General features: G+C 54.6%; 1 protein-coding gene and 1 long non-coding RNA gene across 5 annotated transcripts in view; both read left to right on the top strand.

The window, feature by feature from the left end:
- Positions 1 to 6,666, top strand: part of FYCO1 (FYVE and coiled-coil domain autophagy adaptor 1) — a 74,580-nt gene extending 67,914 nt beyond the window's left edge. For 3 of the 4 annotated variants that reach the window (XM_045049228.1, XM_023248072.2, XM_023248080.2), the window contains 2 exons: positions 1,318 to 1,427; positions 3,361 to 6,666. In XM_045049228.1, the coding sequence (XP_044905163.1) occupies positions 1,318 to 1,427; positions 3,361 to 3,436 (186 nt within the window). In that variant the 3' untranslated portion in view covers positions 3,437 to 6,666. Of the gene's footprint in view, positions 1 to 1,317; positions 1,428 to 3,360 lie in introns of those variants that run through there. The other variant, XR_006592048.1, reaches the window with a different exon arrangement.
- Positions 6,667 to 8,432: 1,766 nt separating this feature from the next.
- LOC123382903 lies at positions 8,433 to 10,431 on the top strand. Its single transcript, XR_006592042.1, has 2 exons — positions 8,433 to 8,812; positions 8,968 to 10,431. It is a non-coding gene; the product is annotated as an uncharacterized LOC123382903 (long non-coding RNA).
- Positions 10,432 to 17,019: the final 6,588 nt, after the last annotated feature.

Below are 17,019 nucleotides of genomic sequence, written 5' to 3'. Positions count from 1 at the left end.
GGAAACAGGCTCCAGGCTCTGAGCCATCAGCCCAGAGCCCGATGCGGGGCTCGAACTCACGGACCGCGAGATCGTGACCTGGCTGAAGTCGGACGCTTAACCGACTGCGCCACCCAGGCGCCCCGATTCACTTCTAATTTAAGTCCATTGCAGGCAGAAAACCAACTTTGTATAACTTGAATCCTTTTAAATATGAGTGTTGCTTTTTTTTTTTTTTTAATGGCCTAGAAGATGGCCTACTGTGTATTATCCCAAGCGCACTCGAAAAAGACGGTTTGTTCTGCCATGGTCAGGTGGAGTGTCCCATAAGCGGCGGTTGGATTGAGTTAGCTGATGCTGTTCTTTGAGTCTTCATTTCCCTACTGAGCTCCTGTCTTTTATTCCATCCATGATTGAAATATACAACCATAACTGTGAATTCACCTATTTCGCCTTGCAATTCTACCACTTTTTGCTTCGTGGGTTTTGAAGCTCAGTCATTAGGGGCATCGGTGTCGGGACTGGCCCGTCCTCTTGATGCACTAACATCTTTATCATTAGGAAATTATCCCTGACCACATCCCTTGATATAAAATGTGTTTCGTCTGATGTTAAGGCAGTCAATTCACCCTTCTTTTGACTCATGCTACCACAATACATCTTTTTACATCCCTTGATTTTCAACCTATTTGTATCTTTACCTTTAAATCGTCTTTTCTTATAGGCATGATGGGGTTGGGTCAACCTGCTAATCTTTGCCTTTTAATTGGGATGTTTAGACTATTTACATTTAGTGGGCTTATTGATCAGGTAAGGTTTGAGTCTGTCATCGTCCTCTCTGTTTTCCATTTGTCCCATCTGGCTGTTGCTCCCTTCTCTCCAAGTGGAGACCTGAGGCAATTGTGGGGCTCACCTGACCCCAGGTCAGCCCTCGGTCCAATCGGAGCCAGCCAGACTTATGGACTTCACCTCGAATAAGTCCCAGCTTCCTGAATCCATAAAATGAGTGGTCCTCCACATGTGGAACACTCTGGCACTGGCCATGGTCAGAAAGGCTGGGCCCACTCCTTTGGGGCGCTGACTAGTTCACGATGTCGGGTGAAACTCACGCTCACAGCCTCTTCCCTAACACAGGTTACCAACAAATGCAGGGCATGTGGAAGGCCCCTCCCCGCTCCTGGGGCTGACCACAGCCCCAGCCTTGCTCCGCTGCGACCTCAGACAGGGCGCCTAGCCTCCCTGGGCCTAGTTCCCTCCCCAAAATAAAGGCTCTGCCCAGAAGACCTTTAGGTCCTCTCGGCTTCCCTGACACTTTTTCTGATCTGCTCTTCCTCCCAGGTCCTCATCCCCACGACCCGATGCAGCTCCCACAAGGAGAACATCCAAGGCCAGCTCAAGGTCCGCACACCAGGCATCTACATGCTCATCTTCGACAACACCTTTTCCAGGTAGGGATGCTCGCTCATTAACATCCAGAACAACTCACCTGCCTCCTGGCCCCAAGAACAGAGGTGGACATTTAAAAGAGACTATTTAATTATCGGTAACTTATTATTAATAGTTTGTTTTGTGTTGTTTTTTATCTTAGACCCCTATACGGTGGTGGTTTAGGGTCTGCTATAGATTTTATAAAACACGGGCTAGTACTTACAGAGTCTTAGCTCATGTCAGGTGGTTCTCGGCCCTCCACCCTTATTGACTCACTTACGCCCAACAACACCCCCATGTCGGAGCGACCACCGTTCTCCTCACGGTGCTGCTAGGGGTCTGAGGACCAGACGCGTAACAGAGTGACACTCCAGGTCACACAGCTGGTGGTGGTGGAGCCAGGTGGGAACCCAGAGGGCCTGCCTCCAGGCTCTGGACTCAACCGTATGCCCTCCTGCTTCTCCCGAGTGTCCAAGCTCCCACTGCCCAGCCCAGAGAAGGGGCTCAGTAGAAACAGTGGATGGTTGGATGGATGGATGGATGGACGGACGGACAAGCAAGAGGGAAATGAAGGGCAGGACTAGAGCTTTGAGGAGGAGCCCCTGGGCCTTCTCAGCATGGCAACAGGAGCAGCGTGTGCCTTCTCTGGGAAGCACTACATCAAAGCACCAGATATGGGTCAGCAGTGAAGGGCTGGAGGGCAGGACGTTGGGAATGTAGGGACACGAGCTGGAGGGGCAGCCGAGGAAGGAAGTGGAGGAGAAGAGCACATTGGTTGGGCGTGTGCCATGCGCCAGGGCCCCACGTCCTGGAGACAGGAGACGGGGGTGGTTAAGGTTGCTGGCACCCATCCCTTTTGTGTCTTCTGGCTTCGGCATAAGCCCTTGTCGGGGCCACCTTTTTTAGGAGACCTGCCTGACCGGCACCAGCCACATCCTCTGTGAGTGGGGCCCTGAGCTAGTGGCCACATCCCCCCCACAGGGCACCCTTCCCAGCCCACTTGGCTTTTAGCAGAATGACTAGATAGCATATTCTAGAAGAGAGCCATACCACCCCTCACCACCTTCAGGCCCTGAACTCCAGGGCTTGTGACCAAGGGCGTCCACACACGAGAGGCTAAGAGCATGAACTTCCCCCCCTTGCCCCCCCCTTCCCCTCTCCTGCCCCTCCGCTGCCCCATGAACACACACGCACCTTGAATTAGCAGGACTCAGGGGCACAGGCCCAGCATTTCCAGAGAACGGCCTCCAGAGCTCCAAGTGACCATGAGCCCCAGCCCCCTGCAGGGCAGCGGGATGGGGCAGCGGTCAGGCGAGTGGGTGCGGGTCCGCCAGGCAAGGGCCCTGCCCTTCCCTCTGTGGGCCTTAGCTGAGCCCCGTCTCCTGTGCGCTGGCCGTGAGCACAGATGCCACCTCATGAGGATTCCCTGCGGGTTGTGGGCGCGGCGGAGGAGAGGCGCACTGAGGGCGGAACGCAGTCCTGTGCCCCAGGCAGGCTCCTAGTTACCGCTAGAGGTGGCCGTGCTGCTGTGACAAACCCTGGCCTTATGGCCTTGCAGAGGGTTCTGAACCGTGGACGGCAGAACACGCTCAGGTGGCCGGGGGGGCTGAAACCCATGCTCCCCCAGAGACCTCTTCTCAGTGTCTGCTCTCTCCACCCACCCCCTCCCCGTGCAGCCCCCCGCCACCCCCAACGGCTGCAGAGCAGCAACCCTGCGGCTTTTCTGCACCCACGCCCCAGGGCAGTCGGTGCTGACGTCCCAGGACCCCCCGGACCCTTTGCCCGGGGAGAACTCTGCCGGACAAACGGGGTGAGGGGCCCAGGCCTCCCCGCGGGGCCCCTCCCCACCCAGCCAGGTCACCGCAGCCCCCCCGCAGAGGCCCCAGCGGCAGCCGCTGCCCTCGGGCTTCTGCGTCTGAGTGACACCCTCCTTTTCCACTTCTGTTTCCTCAGGTTTGTCTCCAAGAAAGTGTTTTATCACTTGACGGTTGACAGGCCTGTGATCTACGATGGAAGTGATTTCCCGTAGCCTCAAGCACCTGGATTCTAGTAGTTTCACTTTATCCACAGGAAACACTACTCTTGCTCACCTGTCACGTAAAGCACTAAAAAAAAAAAAAAAAAAAAAAGGCAGCGGCTCCAAAGCTGACGGGCCACCCCTCAGAGCTGCTCTGTCTGGAGCACCTTGTACTCAGAACTTCACACCGTCACTCTCAGCCTCCATGGCTTTTAAGGGCTCAAGCACCGTTTCCCGAGATTAGGGACCCGACTATCCTCACACCCAAAGGGACACTCACTCTGCCAAAGGTTTAAACCCTCAGGAGACCATCGGCCTCTCCCGGAGCCACAGCTGGCTCCAGGCCGCCCCCGTGGAGAGTTGCACAGGCCAGAGGCCATGATCCCAACTTGTGCCCGGGGAGAGAAAGGCCCCACTCTGCCCAGCAGGGGCCAGGCGTCCTGGGCGACCATGAGCCGGGATGTCCTGGCCAGACCCTGTCGAGTCCTCAGGCCGTGAGGCCCTTGGTCCTCCCAGGAAAAGGAGGCCACGGGGCCATCCTGAGAGTCAGGGCGCCTGGGGGGCCCCTCCGGCGACTCCCTCCACGCCTGTCCCTTCCTGCCCCAGTAAATTTGGGGCTGCTTCAAGCTCCACAGTTTTGGAGGGGCCTCGAGCTCCACTTTCTTCCCGGCTCTTCTGTCTGCAAAGTGCTGTCCTCGCGCAAAGCCCTTCACTCAGGCAGGCCCCTCAGCCACCCCCCTGAGGACGCGCACTGCGGCGCTGTCTCTGCACGGGCGGCTGAAGCCCCGAAGCCGGCTAACCCTGACAGCCTGACCGACAGGCAGCATCGCGCCTTGGCCCTTAGGACGCACGGTTCCGCTGATGGGCTCTTTGTATAAATAAGACCTTCAGACGTGTTTAGTAACCATCATAATCAGGGTAAGAACCACTTTCAAATCTCGGGGCCTTCTTAACAAAAGTCTCTGGTAACCCAAGCGTAACAGGCATCACGAATCTGCTCTGACTTCACTCCTCGGCCCCCACTTGCCACCCGCCTGCTCCCCAGCACCCCGTTTGCCCACTTCCCGTGGCTCAGCCGACACTTGACCCCCAGGAGCCATCTCCCCTTGGGGCCGAGGAATCCTGTGTCCTTTTCCTGGAAGGACATAGCCTTCCCGCTGTCCACGGCCCTCCTCTTCTCCCGCCGTACAGAGCTCACCTTCGATGGCCTCTTTGTGCCTGGTTCACAGAGGCCAGAGCCCGAAGTCGGGGCTCAGACACTTCCACAGGTGAGCGGGGCATCTGGAGCGGCCCCCTTCGGACAGGTCAGCGACCCCAGGCCACGTCCAGCACAGACCCCTCAGCTACCAGCCAGCAGAGAGGACTCGTGGGGCAGGGGTGGGGGGAGTAACCTCCATGATAGACTTGGAGCTGTCGCTTAACTGGGGACGTGGCTGCTTGCAGTCAGGTTGGGCGGGGCAAGGGCGTTGGTGAACAGAACCTTCCGGAGACATCAACCCAGAGAAAAGCCGAGCCTCTCGTGCTCTTTCCTTGGAGCGGCCGCCCATGGCAGAAAGCCACCGGGGTCTCTAGCATCTCCCAGTGGCCCAGGCCTTGACCGTGATCAGCGCCAAGGCAAGATGCGGCCGGGCTCCCGGAGACTCTCCCGAACCCCACGCTTGCCCTCCCCGGTGTGCCACACGGCCTGAGGATGGTTCCAGAGTAAACCATGCCGCCTTTGAGCCCACCCTCTCCCCTGGAAAAGGTAATCAGAATTAGTGGCTGCCCGTAATAACAAAACCCACAACAGAGAAGCCAGAGCGGTCTGGAGTCTCGTTCTGAGTGCTTTCCCAGGATGCCATGCTGACTGGCCAGCTGATGGTGCCCCCACCATCCTGTGCAGCTAACAGCTCCTGTGTTTCCTGAGAAAGGCCTGGAACATTCCACCCAAGCCCCCTCGTGAACCTCTGTCAGTCAGCCCGGCAGGGGCCCAACAACACGCTTAGGGCGCCCGGCCCTTGCGAAGCCAGCCCAGAGCCGCTGCTCCAGGAGCACAGGGGCCCCTGGTGGCGTGCAGTGCCCCCGCTCCGGAACGCTGACCCTGACCGCAGTTGTTCAGAGGCTCGCCCGATCCCCCGGCGGTCACGTCCTGGCTCCATATCCTATTTATTGTTTGTGCCGGACAGACTCTTCTCCCTCGTTACTCTGCAGCGTGAGCTCGAGTTTGCTGTGCGTTACGCAACTAGAGAGAACACGTTGGCCTGTTTCAGCGTGGCTTGTACGAATAGCTTTATTCTCATTTTAAACAGGTTCTCGACTTTTCTGAGGTTTGGGGGTGGGGGGAGTTTTCCAAAACCGCAGATGACAATGCAGCACAACCATTGAAGGTGGTAGCCCCAGCCAGGAGACTGAATGACACTAGAAATCATCAGGAGGAGACCTCCTTGGGACCCCAGATCACTATGCAAAACAAAACGAAACGCAACAAGAACCCAGAAGCCCCCGGATGGCCGGCTCTCTGAATAACAGTCACTCACCCTGTAGTACTCCTGCCGGCTGCCTGGTCCACCTCTGGCTCAGAAGCCACTTCCCCACCAACCTTCCCCAAGGACACAGCCTCTAAGGCACGCCCACCCATAGCAAGGAAGGGTGTCGGGATAAAGCGTGGCCTCTGCAGAGCCCTTGTGGCTGGATCCCGCTGGACTCCCGGTCACCTGGATCACGAGCAGGCAAAGAAATTCCCAAGAAGGAATCTGGAACTGAAACACCCCACCAGGCTTGAAAAGTAGAAAGGGAAGAAGCCACACGCTGCACCTGAAGAAGAAAGAGAATGGTTTTCCTAAAAGCTTCCAGTTATCCCCTCGCCTAGGGTCTATCTTTAAATTTCGGGAGACATCGCTGATACACAGGCTTCCTTAGAACCTTAGGATGAGTGTTATCCAGAGATGCCCCTGCCTCTGGGGGCTGCACAGCGATGCCCAGGCCTTGGCTGGGTAGCTTCCAAATCAGAATTGCACTTTAATTGACTAACCCTCCATTCTCGAGGCCTTACGGGATAGTGGGTCTGGGGACCCGTTGCGTTCTTAACCTGCCAAAGAACCACCCAGAAGCACATCAAATTGCCAACACCCCACCTGCACGGCGGGGGGGGTGGGAGTGAGAAACTTTTGTACCCCAAACACACTTCTTTATAGCATCTGCGGCACTGTTTGGAACTGTTTTCTTGTTAACCTCAGGATTTAAATAAAGCAAACACTATGACACAGGGAGTAGCGTCGTCTTTCTTTGCACTGGGACCTGAGGCGAGTGATGAAGTTACCCAGACCGGACCGGGGGTGTGGAGTCACCCTGCTGGGACATAGAGCATCGGCTTGTACCCCGGCTTTTTAGAAGGGCTCGAGCCACCAGATGCTCCGAGAGGTTTGCCGTGTGGCCTGGCATCTGGGTACTCCCACCCCCGCCTACCGTGAGGTCGGCGTTCAGGCCTGCTGGAGTCAAGGCACCCTTCCAACCCGGCTGCTCTCCGCCAGATGAGCAGAGAACACAATGGTGACCTACCAGGACGGTGTGGGGGAGGGGGGATGGTCATGGATGCCCTAAAACCATGCTCAGTTGGCCTGTGGTACAAAGCTGGGCAAAACCACAGGGCCAAGGCAGCTGGCGGAGGAAGGAGTCACGTTCCCACCGTAACTTAACGCCTACTCCTGCTGAATCAGCAGAGACCTGACACAGACCCAGAAGGGGCGGGACCCCGTCACCCCTGGACTGGTCAGATGGAGCACACTCACCCCCACACCCCGCATCTGAGGATCACGGCCCCCCTTCCCTCCCTCTCCCTTCCTCCTCCAACCCTCCCCCGGCGCCCAGATTCTCATGTGGCCTCTTCTCTGATCAGTTACGCAGGAATAAGTTCTATTTTCTGTAACCGTAACCATGTTCTCCCTTGAGGGCAGGCACCGTGTTTCCTTCATCTCCTTCCTTTCTCTCAGCCCCACAGCGTCGAGCATCATGCCAGACACAGAAGCGCTCAGCAGTTACCGAGTCAATGAGGCCACCAGCCGGTCCCCATGCTTGGTCAGCTCTGAAGCCATCGCCAATCCCATTGGCCAACTTGGCCAGGGACAGGAGCCCCCGTAGCCCCCATGGCACAGAAGGGCAAAGGACAAGCCTCCAGGAGGGGGTGTGGGGAGAATGGAGGTGAGCTGGTCTCCCTATCCTGCCCCCCCCCACCCCCTCTTGTGTTAGCGATGCCCTCAAGTCAAGCCTCTTACTGTCCCGTGAGCAGGTTGAAGGAATGGAAGATTGGTTTATCCAAATGCCCAAAACAATACAGTGGGAGTTCTTGGGTACCAATCCCTCCAGAGACTTGGTGACCACATGGGCCTGGGGGCTGAGAACCAGCTGAGGCACACGTAGCTGTGTCCCTGCCCCTGAGGCTGGGATCCGGGAGCCTCCATATCAAAATCCCCATTGCGCCTAAACCACGGAGCAGCCCAAGATGACCGGAGTCTGCCCCAGATTCTCCAAGGCCCACATTCCATTCCAGGGATCTCGGCCTAGCTCAGGTCCCACAGGCTCCGTGGCACCTGCTGCTGCCTTGTCCCTTCTGGCCATGTTGCCCTGTGGCGCCCAGGTTCCCCGGGGGACTCAAAAGGAAACTCTCGGCAGGTCTGCCCTTTCGGTTTGAAGATGCGTGGGAAAAATCTGGCGAGAGGAGTTTGCCACCCACACAGATCGGCGAAACCTGTCACCCCAGATGAGAAAATGGACTTTTTTTTTGTTTGTTTGAGAGAGAGCAGTTGAGCCGAAGCCATCAGAAGCCAGGCGGAGAGCACAGCTATCATGAAAGCCGTTCAAAGTGGGTTAGGGTTGACAGAAAGGTCAGCCTTCTGTGTTCCCCACAAGGTGGTTTCTGGAGGAGGGTGAACCCGAGCGCAAGTGTGATCGCCGGCCTCTGGGGTTTGATACCTGTACCCCCGTCCCTCCCCAGCCCCCCTGCCCTCCCCCCCCTCCCCCCCCCCCGGCGCTCTGCGGGAGGACGGGGCCCTGGTGTGGTTTCCTCACACCTTCGGGCATGTATGGACTGCGGTTGTCTCAGACACGGCAGCCCCATCTGAAGCCTGGAATGAACTGTCTTCTTTGCTAAAAAAGAAAAAAAAAAAAAGAACAAAGTCAGGCATCAGCAAACCCGGCGCACGTGAGCGTCCTTACCGAAAGGAAGGCCTCGGACCCAGACCAGGTGGGGCTTGTGGGCCTGTGGCTCCTTAGAATCACCAAAGGGAAGGCAATTTCAAGTCAAGAGGGCCTCCCTCGCTTTCTGCCGCGGAAGAAGCCTCCGGCTGAGCCACGAGGAGAGAAGGAAGTTTCCCGCAAGGGCCTGGATACCCGTCGGCCAGGTCGGTGGAACAGGTACTGTCTTCTTCCCAGGAGGAAGGAAGGGGTGAGGGGAGGGGAGACGGGGGGAGGTGGTGAGGAAAGAGAGGTACATGGGAGGGGCCTCCCAGAGGCCTCAGGGAGGGCCGGGCTGGAGTCTGGGTTAGCAGAACTCACCTTTCTCATCGGAGGAAATGGCAGCGTCCGTGTGGCCAAGGCCAACCATCACATCCAGCAGAGGCAACATCTAAATGGAAGGAAGACCTGGACGGTTTGCCAAAAAGACACGGAAGGCAGTGGCTGGAGCCACGGGAAAGGTAGTCGGGTTTGTTCCTGTGTCTCTGGGCTTGGCTTCAGGGTTTCCTATGCTCTCACAGAAAGGCCCTGAGGAGGGATGGCAGCCAGAGTCCTCCCCCCGCTGCCAGGCCTTTGCACAAGGGACGGGGTCTGTGTGTGGGACCAGAGGTCTTGGCAGGGACCGCCCTTCTCCACCAGCAAGGACCCCCGTGGAACCGTTGAGTGTTCTCAGAACGAGGACCACACGCTCACGGCCATGCCAACCCTGGTTCATCAGGCTGAGCCACCCAGAAGCCTGCTGGTGGATCAGCGCAGGTGACCCACTGGGCCACCCTGAGGTCCTTGAGGGTCACTGCCGTGTCACCACTGCGGTCAGAGCTTGAGGAAAGGGGTGAAACGAACTCATGGATCTGTCCTCGAATTTCACTTCGCCAGTGACCCCTGAACCTTGGAACGGGGACTTCTCCAACCTCAGCCCATTGGCCCAAGCGCGGGGACACAGGGGCAGCAACTTCCTTCTTGGAGAGGAAGCTACTTCCAAACAAACCAGAGGGGAGGAAACCGTTCTACGGGCAAAAGTTTTCACAGCCGCCGTTTCTTCCACGGCTCGTGTTTGCCTTCAAGGACATGTTGCTCACTGACAGATCGTTCCTCAATGGGGAACCATCCCCTGCCCCAAATCCAAAGTGGCTCCATCCATGTCCAAAATTTCAGAGTTCCAGGAAGAAACGGGAGTTCAGTGCCGACGGATACGTGACGGGGGAGGTCGGGTCAAATGTGGGCTCCTCACCCGGTCCATACGCAGAACTCAGAAGGTCCCGGAACTTGGATAGGGGGAAAATGGCCTCTTTCCCCTGACTCTGCACTAAAATGTAGATCTTCCCCCCACCGTGAATGTAAACAACGTGTCACACTAGCACATGTCAGCAAGGGCTGTGATTTCGTCGCCAATGGAAATGACAGATGTTTTCATATTTAACAGACTCTCAAAATCTCATCTCTGCTCTACAACAAAGGTTGTCATCACACCCGCTGGTCGATTTTACTTAATGCATTAATAATGAAAAAAAAAAGGCACAGATGTTACTGGTTCGTAAATTTGTTCTGATTTTTAGAGGATTGTATTTCAACAGAGTTTTTTTTTTTTTTTGGAATCCTATGTATTTTATTTTATTCATTGTAAAACATTCTAAGAAGAGGGCAGAAGGCTTTATAGGGATTGCCAGAGGAGAGCATGAGACAAAAAAAAAAAAAAAAAGGTTAAGGAACTTTGGCTTCCGGCAGGTCTTTATGCAGAAGATCAGATCAGCTCCCTGCTTCGCAGGTTCATTAATACAGTAGTAGCAAATATAATCAATCTAACAGGCTCTTGCCATAAGTCGGCCCAAGACCCAGGGGAGCTGTTAAGTCTGAACCATTTATGGGCTTGTTTTCTACTACCGCACCATGCCGAGGTGCTGTGGGATGGTTTTCTCTAAAGTGTTTTCATTTTACCAGAATGTAGACATTCCAGTGATTTAAAACAAAACAAAACAAACAAACTCCTTCATTAACCAGGATTTGCTATGGCAGCCCTTGACCTTCAAACCGTGTATCGTCCTCCACGGGAAGGGCCGTATTTGTTATTTATGGTCACGATAACATTGCAAAACAAGCAACCTCAAAACCAGCGGCTTAAACCCTAAGCATGTATTTAGCCCCCAGACCCGCAGGTGGATGTGGGCGTTCTCGTGAATTGACGCATGCTGGTCACTGAGGCGCCCGCCCTGGCCGGCCACATGTCACCTGAGCGCTCTCGCGTCTGCCGGTAGGCTGGCTGTCAGCTGGTGGCGGCCGGGCTCACCCCCACGCCTGCGGTCAGCTGCTTGGTCAAAGGCGGGGCTGGCCTGTCTACGATGGCCTTGGCCAGGTGACAGCCCTGCTCCTCGGCGTCCCCCACCCCCAGCAGGACAGCCAGGCTCGTTCAGCGGAGTGCTGGGGAGGTCTCCAGGACAGCGAAGGCAAGCACAGCCTCGTGTGCTCTCCCAGAACTTGGCACGACATCACTCTGGCCGTATTCTGTTGGCCCAGAGCCAGTGTCAAGGTCAGCCCGGGTTTGAGGTGTGGGAAGAGAGACCGTTCTGGACGGGAGCACTGCCAGGTGGCTCTGTAAAGGGCACGGGGCCAACAGGGGTGGAGACCACCCGAGTCACCATCTCCCGTTCTCGCACTTTCCCTTTCGCCCTAGTCCCTCCTCCTTCGGGAAAACGCTTGCCATCTTCTCCAGACATGCCCGTCCAGGTACATGAGGGCACACACGAGACTCTCCAAGGACTCATCGTCTGTGACAGCAAAGCAAGGAAGACCGCGTCAGAGGGGGTGGCTGGAAGGAGTGCACACCCACACCGCAGAAGACACATGTTTCTGGATGAGGGTGCTAGACGCTCCACAGTGGCTTCCCCTGGAAATGGGGCTGGGGGGGGGGAGGGGGCGGGGAGGGTCTGTCCAGGCTTTGGAGGTGGTGCTGGGGGGAGGCACAATTTTGCTTTTCTCATTATACCCTTCTATGCCACAGACTTATTTTTGTTACACACCGGTCTAACTTTAAAATTTTTTCAACAAATTTCTTTATTTTTTTTTTTTGGAGTTTATTTATTCCGAGAGAGAGAGAGCAGGGGAGGGGCAGAGAGAAAAGGAGAGAGGGAATCCCAAGCAGGCTCCACGCTGTCCACGCAGAGCCCAATTCGGGGCTCGTGCTCGCAAACCTGAGGTCACGACCTGGGCCGACGTCGAGAGTCGGACACTTAACCGACTGGGCCACCCAGGCGCCCCTGAAAACTAATTTCCAAAAAGGACAAATTCACATCAGCTCATGACTACACTCAATTTCCCAGTAAACAACCAAATGCCCAGTTCCTACAAGCTCGAGTCATAATGAAGTTAACGTCTCTACGTTCACCCAAAGGGTCACCTACTCAACAGTAAGCGTGACCACATGAAGCCAGGAAAGCCGAAGCCTGGGCAGGATTCCTGCTCCCCTGCCCGGGGACCAGCCCGTCTAGGGCCACCCCACCCTCCTGACTCAGGGCCTGTGCGGGAACAGAGCCATGCCTGGATTCCACGGTGTGAATGGACCACCGGAACTAAATGTGCTTGAACTCCGGGGCACCTGGATGGCTCCGTCGGTTAAGCGTCTGACTTCGGCTCAGGTCATGATCTCACAGTTCGTGAGTTTGAGACCCACACCGGGCTCTGTGCTGACAGCTTGGAACCTGGAGCCTGCTTCAGATTCTGTGTCTCCCTCTCTCTCTGCTCCTCTGCTGATCGCTCTCTCTCTCTCTCTCTCTCTCTCTCTCTCTCTCTCTCTCAAGAATAAATAAATGTTAACAAAAATTTAAATGTACTTGAACTCCAATGGAGGAGAAAGTGCAACAGAGCATCTCAGAGATCAGATTCTAGTATCAGAAAAACATGCCTGGATTCCTGGTGCCACTACCTACTAGCTATGGCTTGAGGCAAGTGACTGAGTCACTCTGTGCCTCAGTTTCTCCACCTGTTGAATGGGAGACCTGACAGCAGCTGCTTCAGAAGGATGCTGTGGAGACCACATAAGATCGGAAAAGGGCCTTGCTGGGGCACCTGGCTGGCTCAGTCAGCGGAGTGTGCACCTCTTGATCTTGGGGTTGTGGGTTCGAGCCCCACAATGGGTGTAGAGATCACTTGCAAAACAAAGGTCTTTGTGTGGCGGTTCCCATAAGAATCACTCAAAAATGTGACAGCAGTTTTTGAGAAAGTTGCCTACATATACCTCTTCCTCTCCTAGGCTCTTTTGTCCCTGGGTACTGGTCAGCTAGGCAGTTGGGGGATTGAGTGACTGGGGTCATTGAAAGACAACTTACAGAGTAGTTTGTGGTGGTTTTAACACATGACCCCAAAGTTATATGGCACTCTTCCCATAAGAGGTGGGGGCCTGTGGCTACTCCCCAGGACTCTGGGCCAGCCTGGCACCGTTCTGACCAGTGGGGAACAGCCAGAGCCAGGTCAGAAAAAGACAGGCAACTTCCCCCTGGTGCTCTTGGACCCTTGCCCAGGGAAAACCAAGGGCCGTGGAAACCAAGTACCATGACCCCCATGCTGAAGAGGCCATCTGTGGGCGCCCCACTTACAGCCCACATACAGATGGAAAGATGGAGAGTTCTTGGTCAAGCTTTCAGGTGACCGCATCCCCAGCCAATGTCTGACTGCAACCACATGACAGATGCCACGCCCCAGATGCCCAGTCGTTTCTAAATCGGTGAGCCACAAAATGGGGAACGCAATTAAGTGATTACTGCTTTTAGATCACTAAGTTTTGTGGCAGCCGTAACAAGACCACAGCTGAATGGAGCACATTCAGCTCCATTTGTAAAATCACTTCTCTCCACAGACTTGTGAGTGAGCCAAAGAGAATTTTATGCCAAAGAAATATTAGGAAATCATGGGGCACCTGGGTGGCCCAGTCGGTTAAGCGTCCAACTCTTGGCTTCGGCTCAGGTCATGATCTCACGGTTGGTGAGTTTGAGCCCCGCACGAGGAGCCTGCTTGGGATTCTCTCTCTCTCTCCCTCTCTGCCCCCTTCCCTCACTCATGTGGTCTCTGTCTCTCTCAAAATAAATAAATAAACTTACAAAATTTTTAAATATTACAAAATCAATTACCCCAAAACTCAATGGCTTAAAAAAATGGTAACGATTTTATTACATCCCAGGATTCTGTGGATCAGGAGTGTGAGCAGGGCTCAGCTGGGTGATTCCTCTGTTCCATGTGGTCTTGACCGAGGCTGCTCAGTGGTATTCAGGGGGCAGATGGGCAGGTCTATTTGGGAGGAAGTAGTCAGAAAAGCTGGGGTCAGGGGAGGGAGGACAAGCCACCACCAGGTGCTCTGTGTTCCAGGTGTCTGCCCTGGGCTTGGGTACAGTGCTCTTACACCTATGTTCACACACACAGGCACACGCGCACACACACACACACCCCCCTCCGGCAGAGTTTGAGGGTCCACAGCTGTATGTGTTTGGGGTGGCGCCTGGAGAGAGGGAGCAGGGGACAGTGGCTGAAAGGTCCTGGGCTGGGGGAAGACCGTGTCTGTCCTGCACACCGAGACCCTGACCTGCCGTTGGTGCACAAGATCTCTGAGGACTCAATTAAGATCAGACACAGCCTGAGCCCCCAGCCTTCTGAGATGGGTTCTGTGACGGGTGCTCACCGCCTGTAGCTCTCGGACACCCCGTGCTCTGCACCCATCAGGTCTTAGATGGGCTCTCAGGATGGGCAGCCCCCGGTGAAAGATTGTTACGGGCTGACTTCTCTAGAAGCAGACACTGAGCTGGAGTTCAAGGTGCAAGATGTTGATCAGGGATCAACACCCACGGAAGGAGGTGGGAAGAGGCGGGATTGAGCAGAAGGAGGCTCAACAGCGATGCGAGGCTGACGATCCTCCGCCAGCGGGCCAGGCAGGCAGGGAGCTCTGGGGCAGCTGCGCCTATCAGAGCGCCCGGCAGCCTGACGCCCTCTATCCCCCGCCTCTCAGGCACTGGCTGCAGTGGCCTGGGGTGACACGGCTCTGGCCAGAGCTGCTCTCTGCAGCACAGGTGAGCACAGGCGGACCCTGGAGGAGCTACCAGCTGGCGATTATGTGTGGACCACATTCGCTGCAAGCCCTTGAGGGGAAATTCAGTTGATGGGGAACCTCCACCCAACCAGAGGGACTTCTTACGTTGCCCCTGGTGCCACATCGAGTGTAACAAGTAAGCACGTTAAGGGTGGAAGAGAGCTCATCGAGAGTCTAATGTTGGAGAGATACATTTGCATATCTTTTGTAGGTTTTAATGATATAAAAGCAAAGAAAGACATGGAATGGGACATTGGCTCTTGGGGCACCTGTACCCATAAAATAGACCTGATTAGAGAAACAGTCCCGGTCCTGGGAGGATGCAGGCTCAGACCTCACTCAACTGCAACAGGAGGGGCTGACGGGATGGGGGAGAAAGGATGGTATGGCAGAAGCACCGTTGCCTCTTGGTTGTGATGGCAACCGCACTCTACAGCCACGGTGCTTACTGACCGTGCACAGTAAACAACTCGAATAAAGAGAGATTTCTCTTGAGCATCTAACATGCATAAGGTTGGGGCACCTGGGTGGCTCAGCCACTTGAGCATCTGACTCTTGATTTCAGCTCAGGTCATGATCTCTCATGGTTCATGGGATCAAGCCCTGCATCAGACTCCGTGCTGGGCTTGGAGTCTGCTTGGGATTCTCTCCCTCTCCCTCTGCCCCTCTGTTGCTCGTGACCTCTCTAAATAAATAAATAGGGTGAGTGTGCTGGAGCCCCTTGACCAGAGTGTAGGAGAAGGAGGAGACGCTCCAATGGAGAGAGGTCAAGTCCAGTGCGGGACAGAAATCCTCAGGCACCGAGCCAGGGGAGGTGGGGGATACTTTTGCCCTTCCTTTGCCCTGGACCCCATGGGAAGCTCCAACTTATGAGGCCAAATCAGAATTAGAGAACCAAGCACAGCATTCAAAGATTATAAACACAAAAGGGCCGTGTGGACACGTGTGACAGCTTTTCATTTCTTGGAGCCAAAAGTCGATGTCCAAAGGTTTCATGCTTCGTGACAGCCTTTGCTGGGTATTTAAGCCCATCGTGGAGCCACTACCCATCACCACCACACTGCAGTGGTGATGGCCTCCAGAGAAGGGGGACCAGATCCAGGGAAGGAGCCCACTGGAGCTGGTGGCTTCCTTGAGCAGGACTATTTGTAACAACTGCTATGGACAAATGGAAGACATTATAACCGCACACCTGTCTTGCAAAAGCCAACAGGCATCAACCCAGGCCACTCACCAGACCGTGGGAAAGCACTGTGTCCAGTCCTGCTCAGCCCGCCCACCCTTGACCACTGGCTCCTCTCAGGCTGCCCGTAGACAACAGGACTGCATTACTACCCTAAGGACATAACATCCTTGCTCTTGGGCAACCTAACGAGGTCGCCATATGCAACTTGTCCTGGGAACTATCTACACACCAGTCTTTAAGCCATACAAGGACACCTCATGTTTGTCAGCCAAGGGATATCACCTGATAGAGCCTTCCATACTATCTTCCGTGTTGGAGGCCACATGGCGCTTGGCTTTTCCACATTGTAGAGTGTAAGCATCTTGAGGGAAAGCATATTGTAACCCTGTTGGGTGAGTAGAGAGGGTCTGGCTCCTAGTATAGACACAAATGTTTGCTGAGTGACTTAGCATTCTGCAGGCCTGAAAGACAGCCCAAGACACCAAATCTCCAGTCATCCAAGTCGACTACATCAAAACAACAACCCCCCTTGGATGTACACGTTGTGATGTATGGACTTAAAATTAGTTTTCTAAAAAAAATTTTTGGTAAAAAAGACAATCTCTCTTTTGGCAATGAAAACACATCACATTTCGTTCAGTTTCTTGGTTGTTCTCCTTTATAAAGTTCTATCTAGTCAAACGTAATCATATATGATAACCCTCTTATCTTTATTTCAAAAGGTACTCACACCGCGTATTCTCTCGAAATGTTGAGTGGCTTAAATCTGCTGCCAACACCTAGATTAGTGTGAATGTAAAATGGTCCTATTTATGCAATCATTTAAAAATGAAAACAGTTTGCCACAAAACATACTTTCAGTCTTTGCCACATGATTCAATTGCAGCCTGTCTTTAATCCTCCTTTGGAGCTGTTAGGTCTGGGATGATGCAATAGTGACAATCATGTCCTAAAAGAAACCCTTGGAACCAAGCATGACCACCATGCGTCCGAGTGCGACCCAGGGTTTGACATTCTCATGGTGTCCCACATCCCCCTCCTTAAAAATCAGAGAGGGGAAAAGTATAGTCCCCGGCATTTTTTTCCAACTCATGGGCATTGGCCAAATGTACATTATGTCTCAACTCTCACTAA

The sequence above is a fragment of the Felis catus genome, chromosome A2, assembly GCF_018350175.1.
Source record: "Felis catus isolate Fca126 chromosome A2, F.catus_Fca126_mat1.0, whole genome shotgun sequence".
Classification (NCBI taxonomy): domain Eukaryota; kingdom Metazoa; phylum Chordata; class Mammalia; order Carnivora; family Felidae; genus Felis; species Felis catus.
This window is presented reverse-complemented; position numbering and strand designations above follow the sequence as displayed.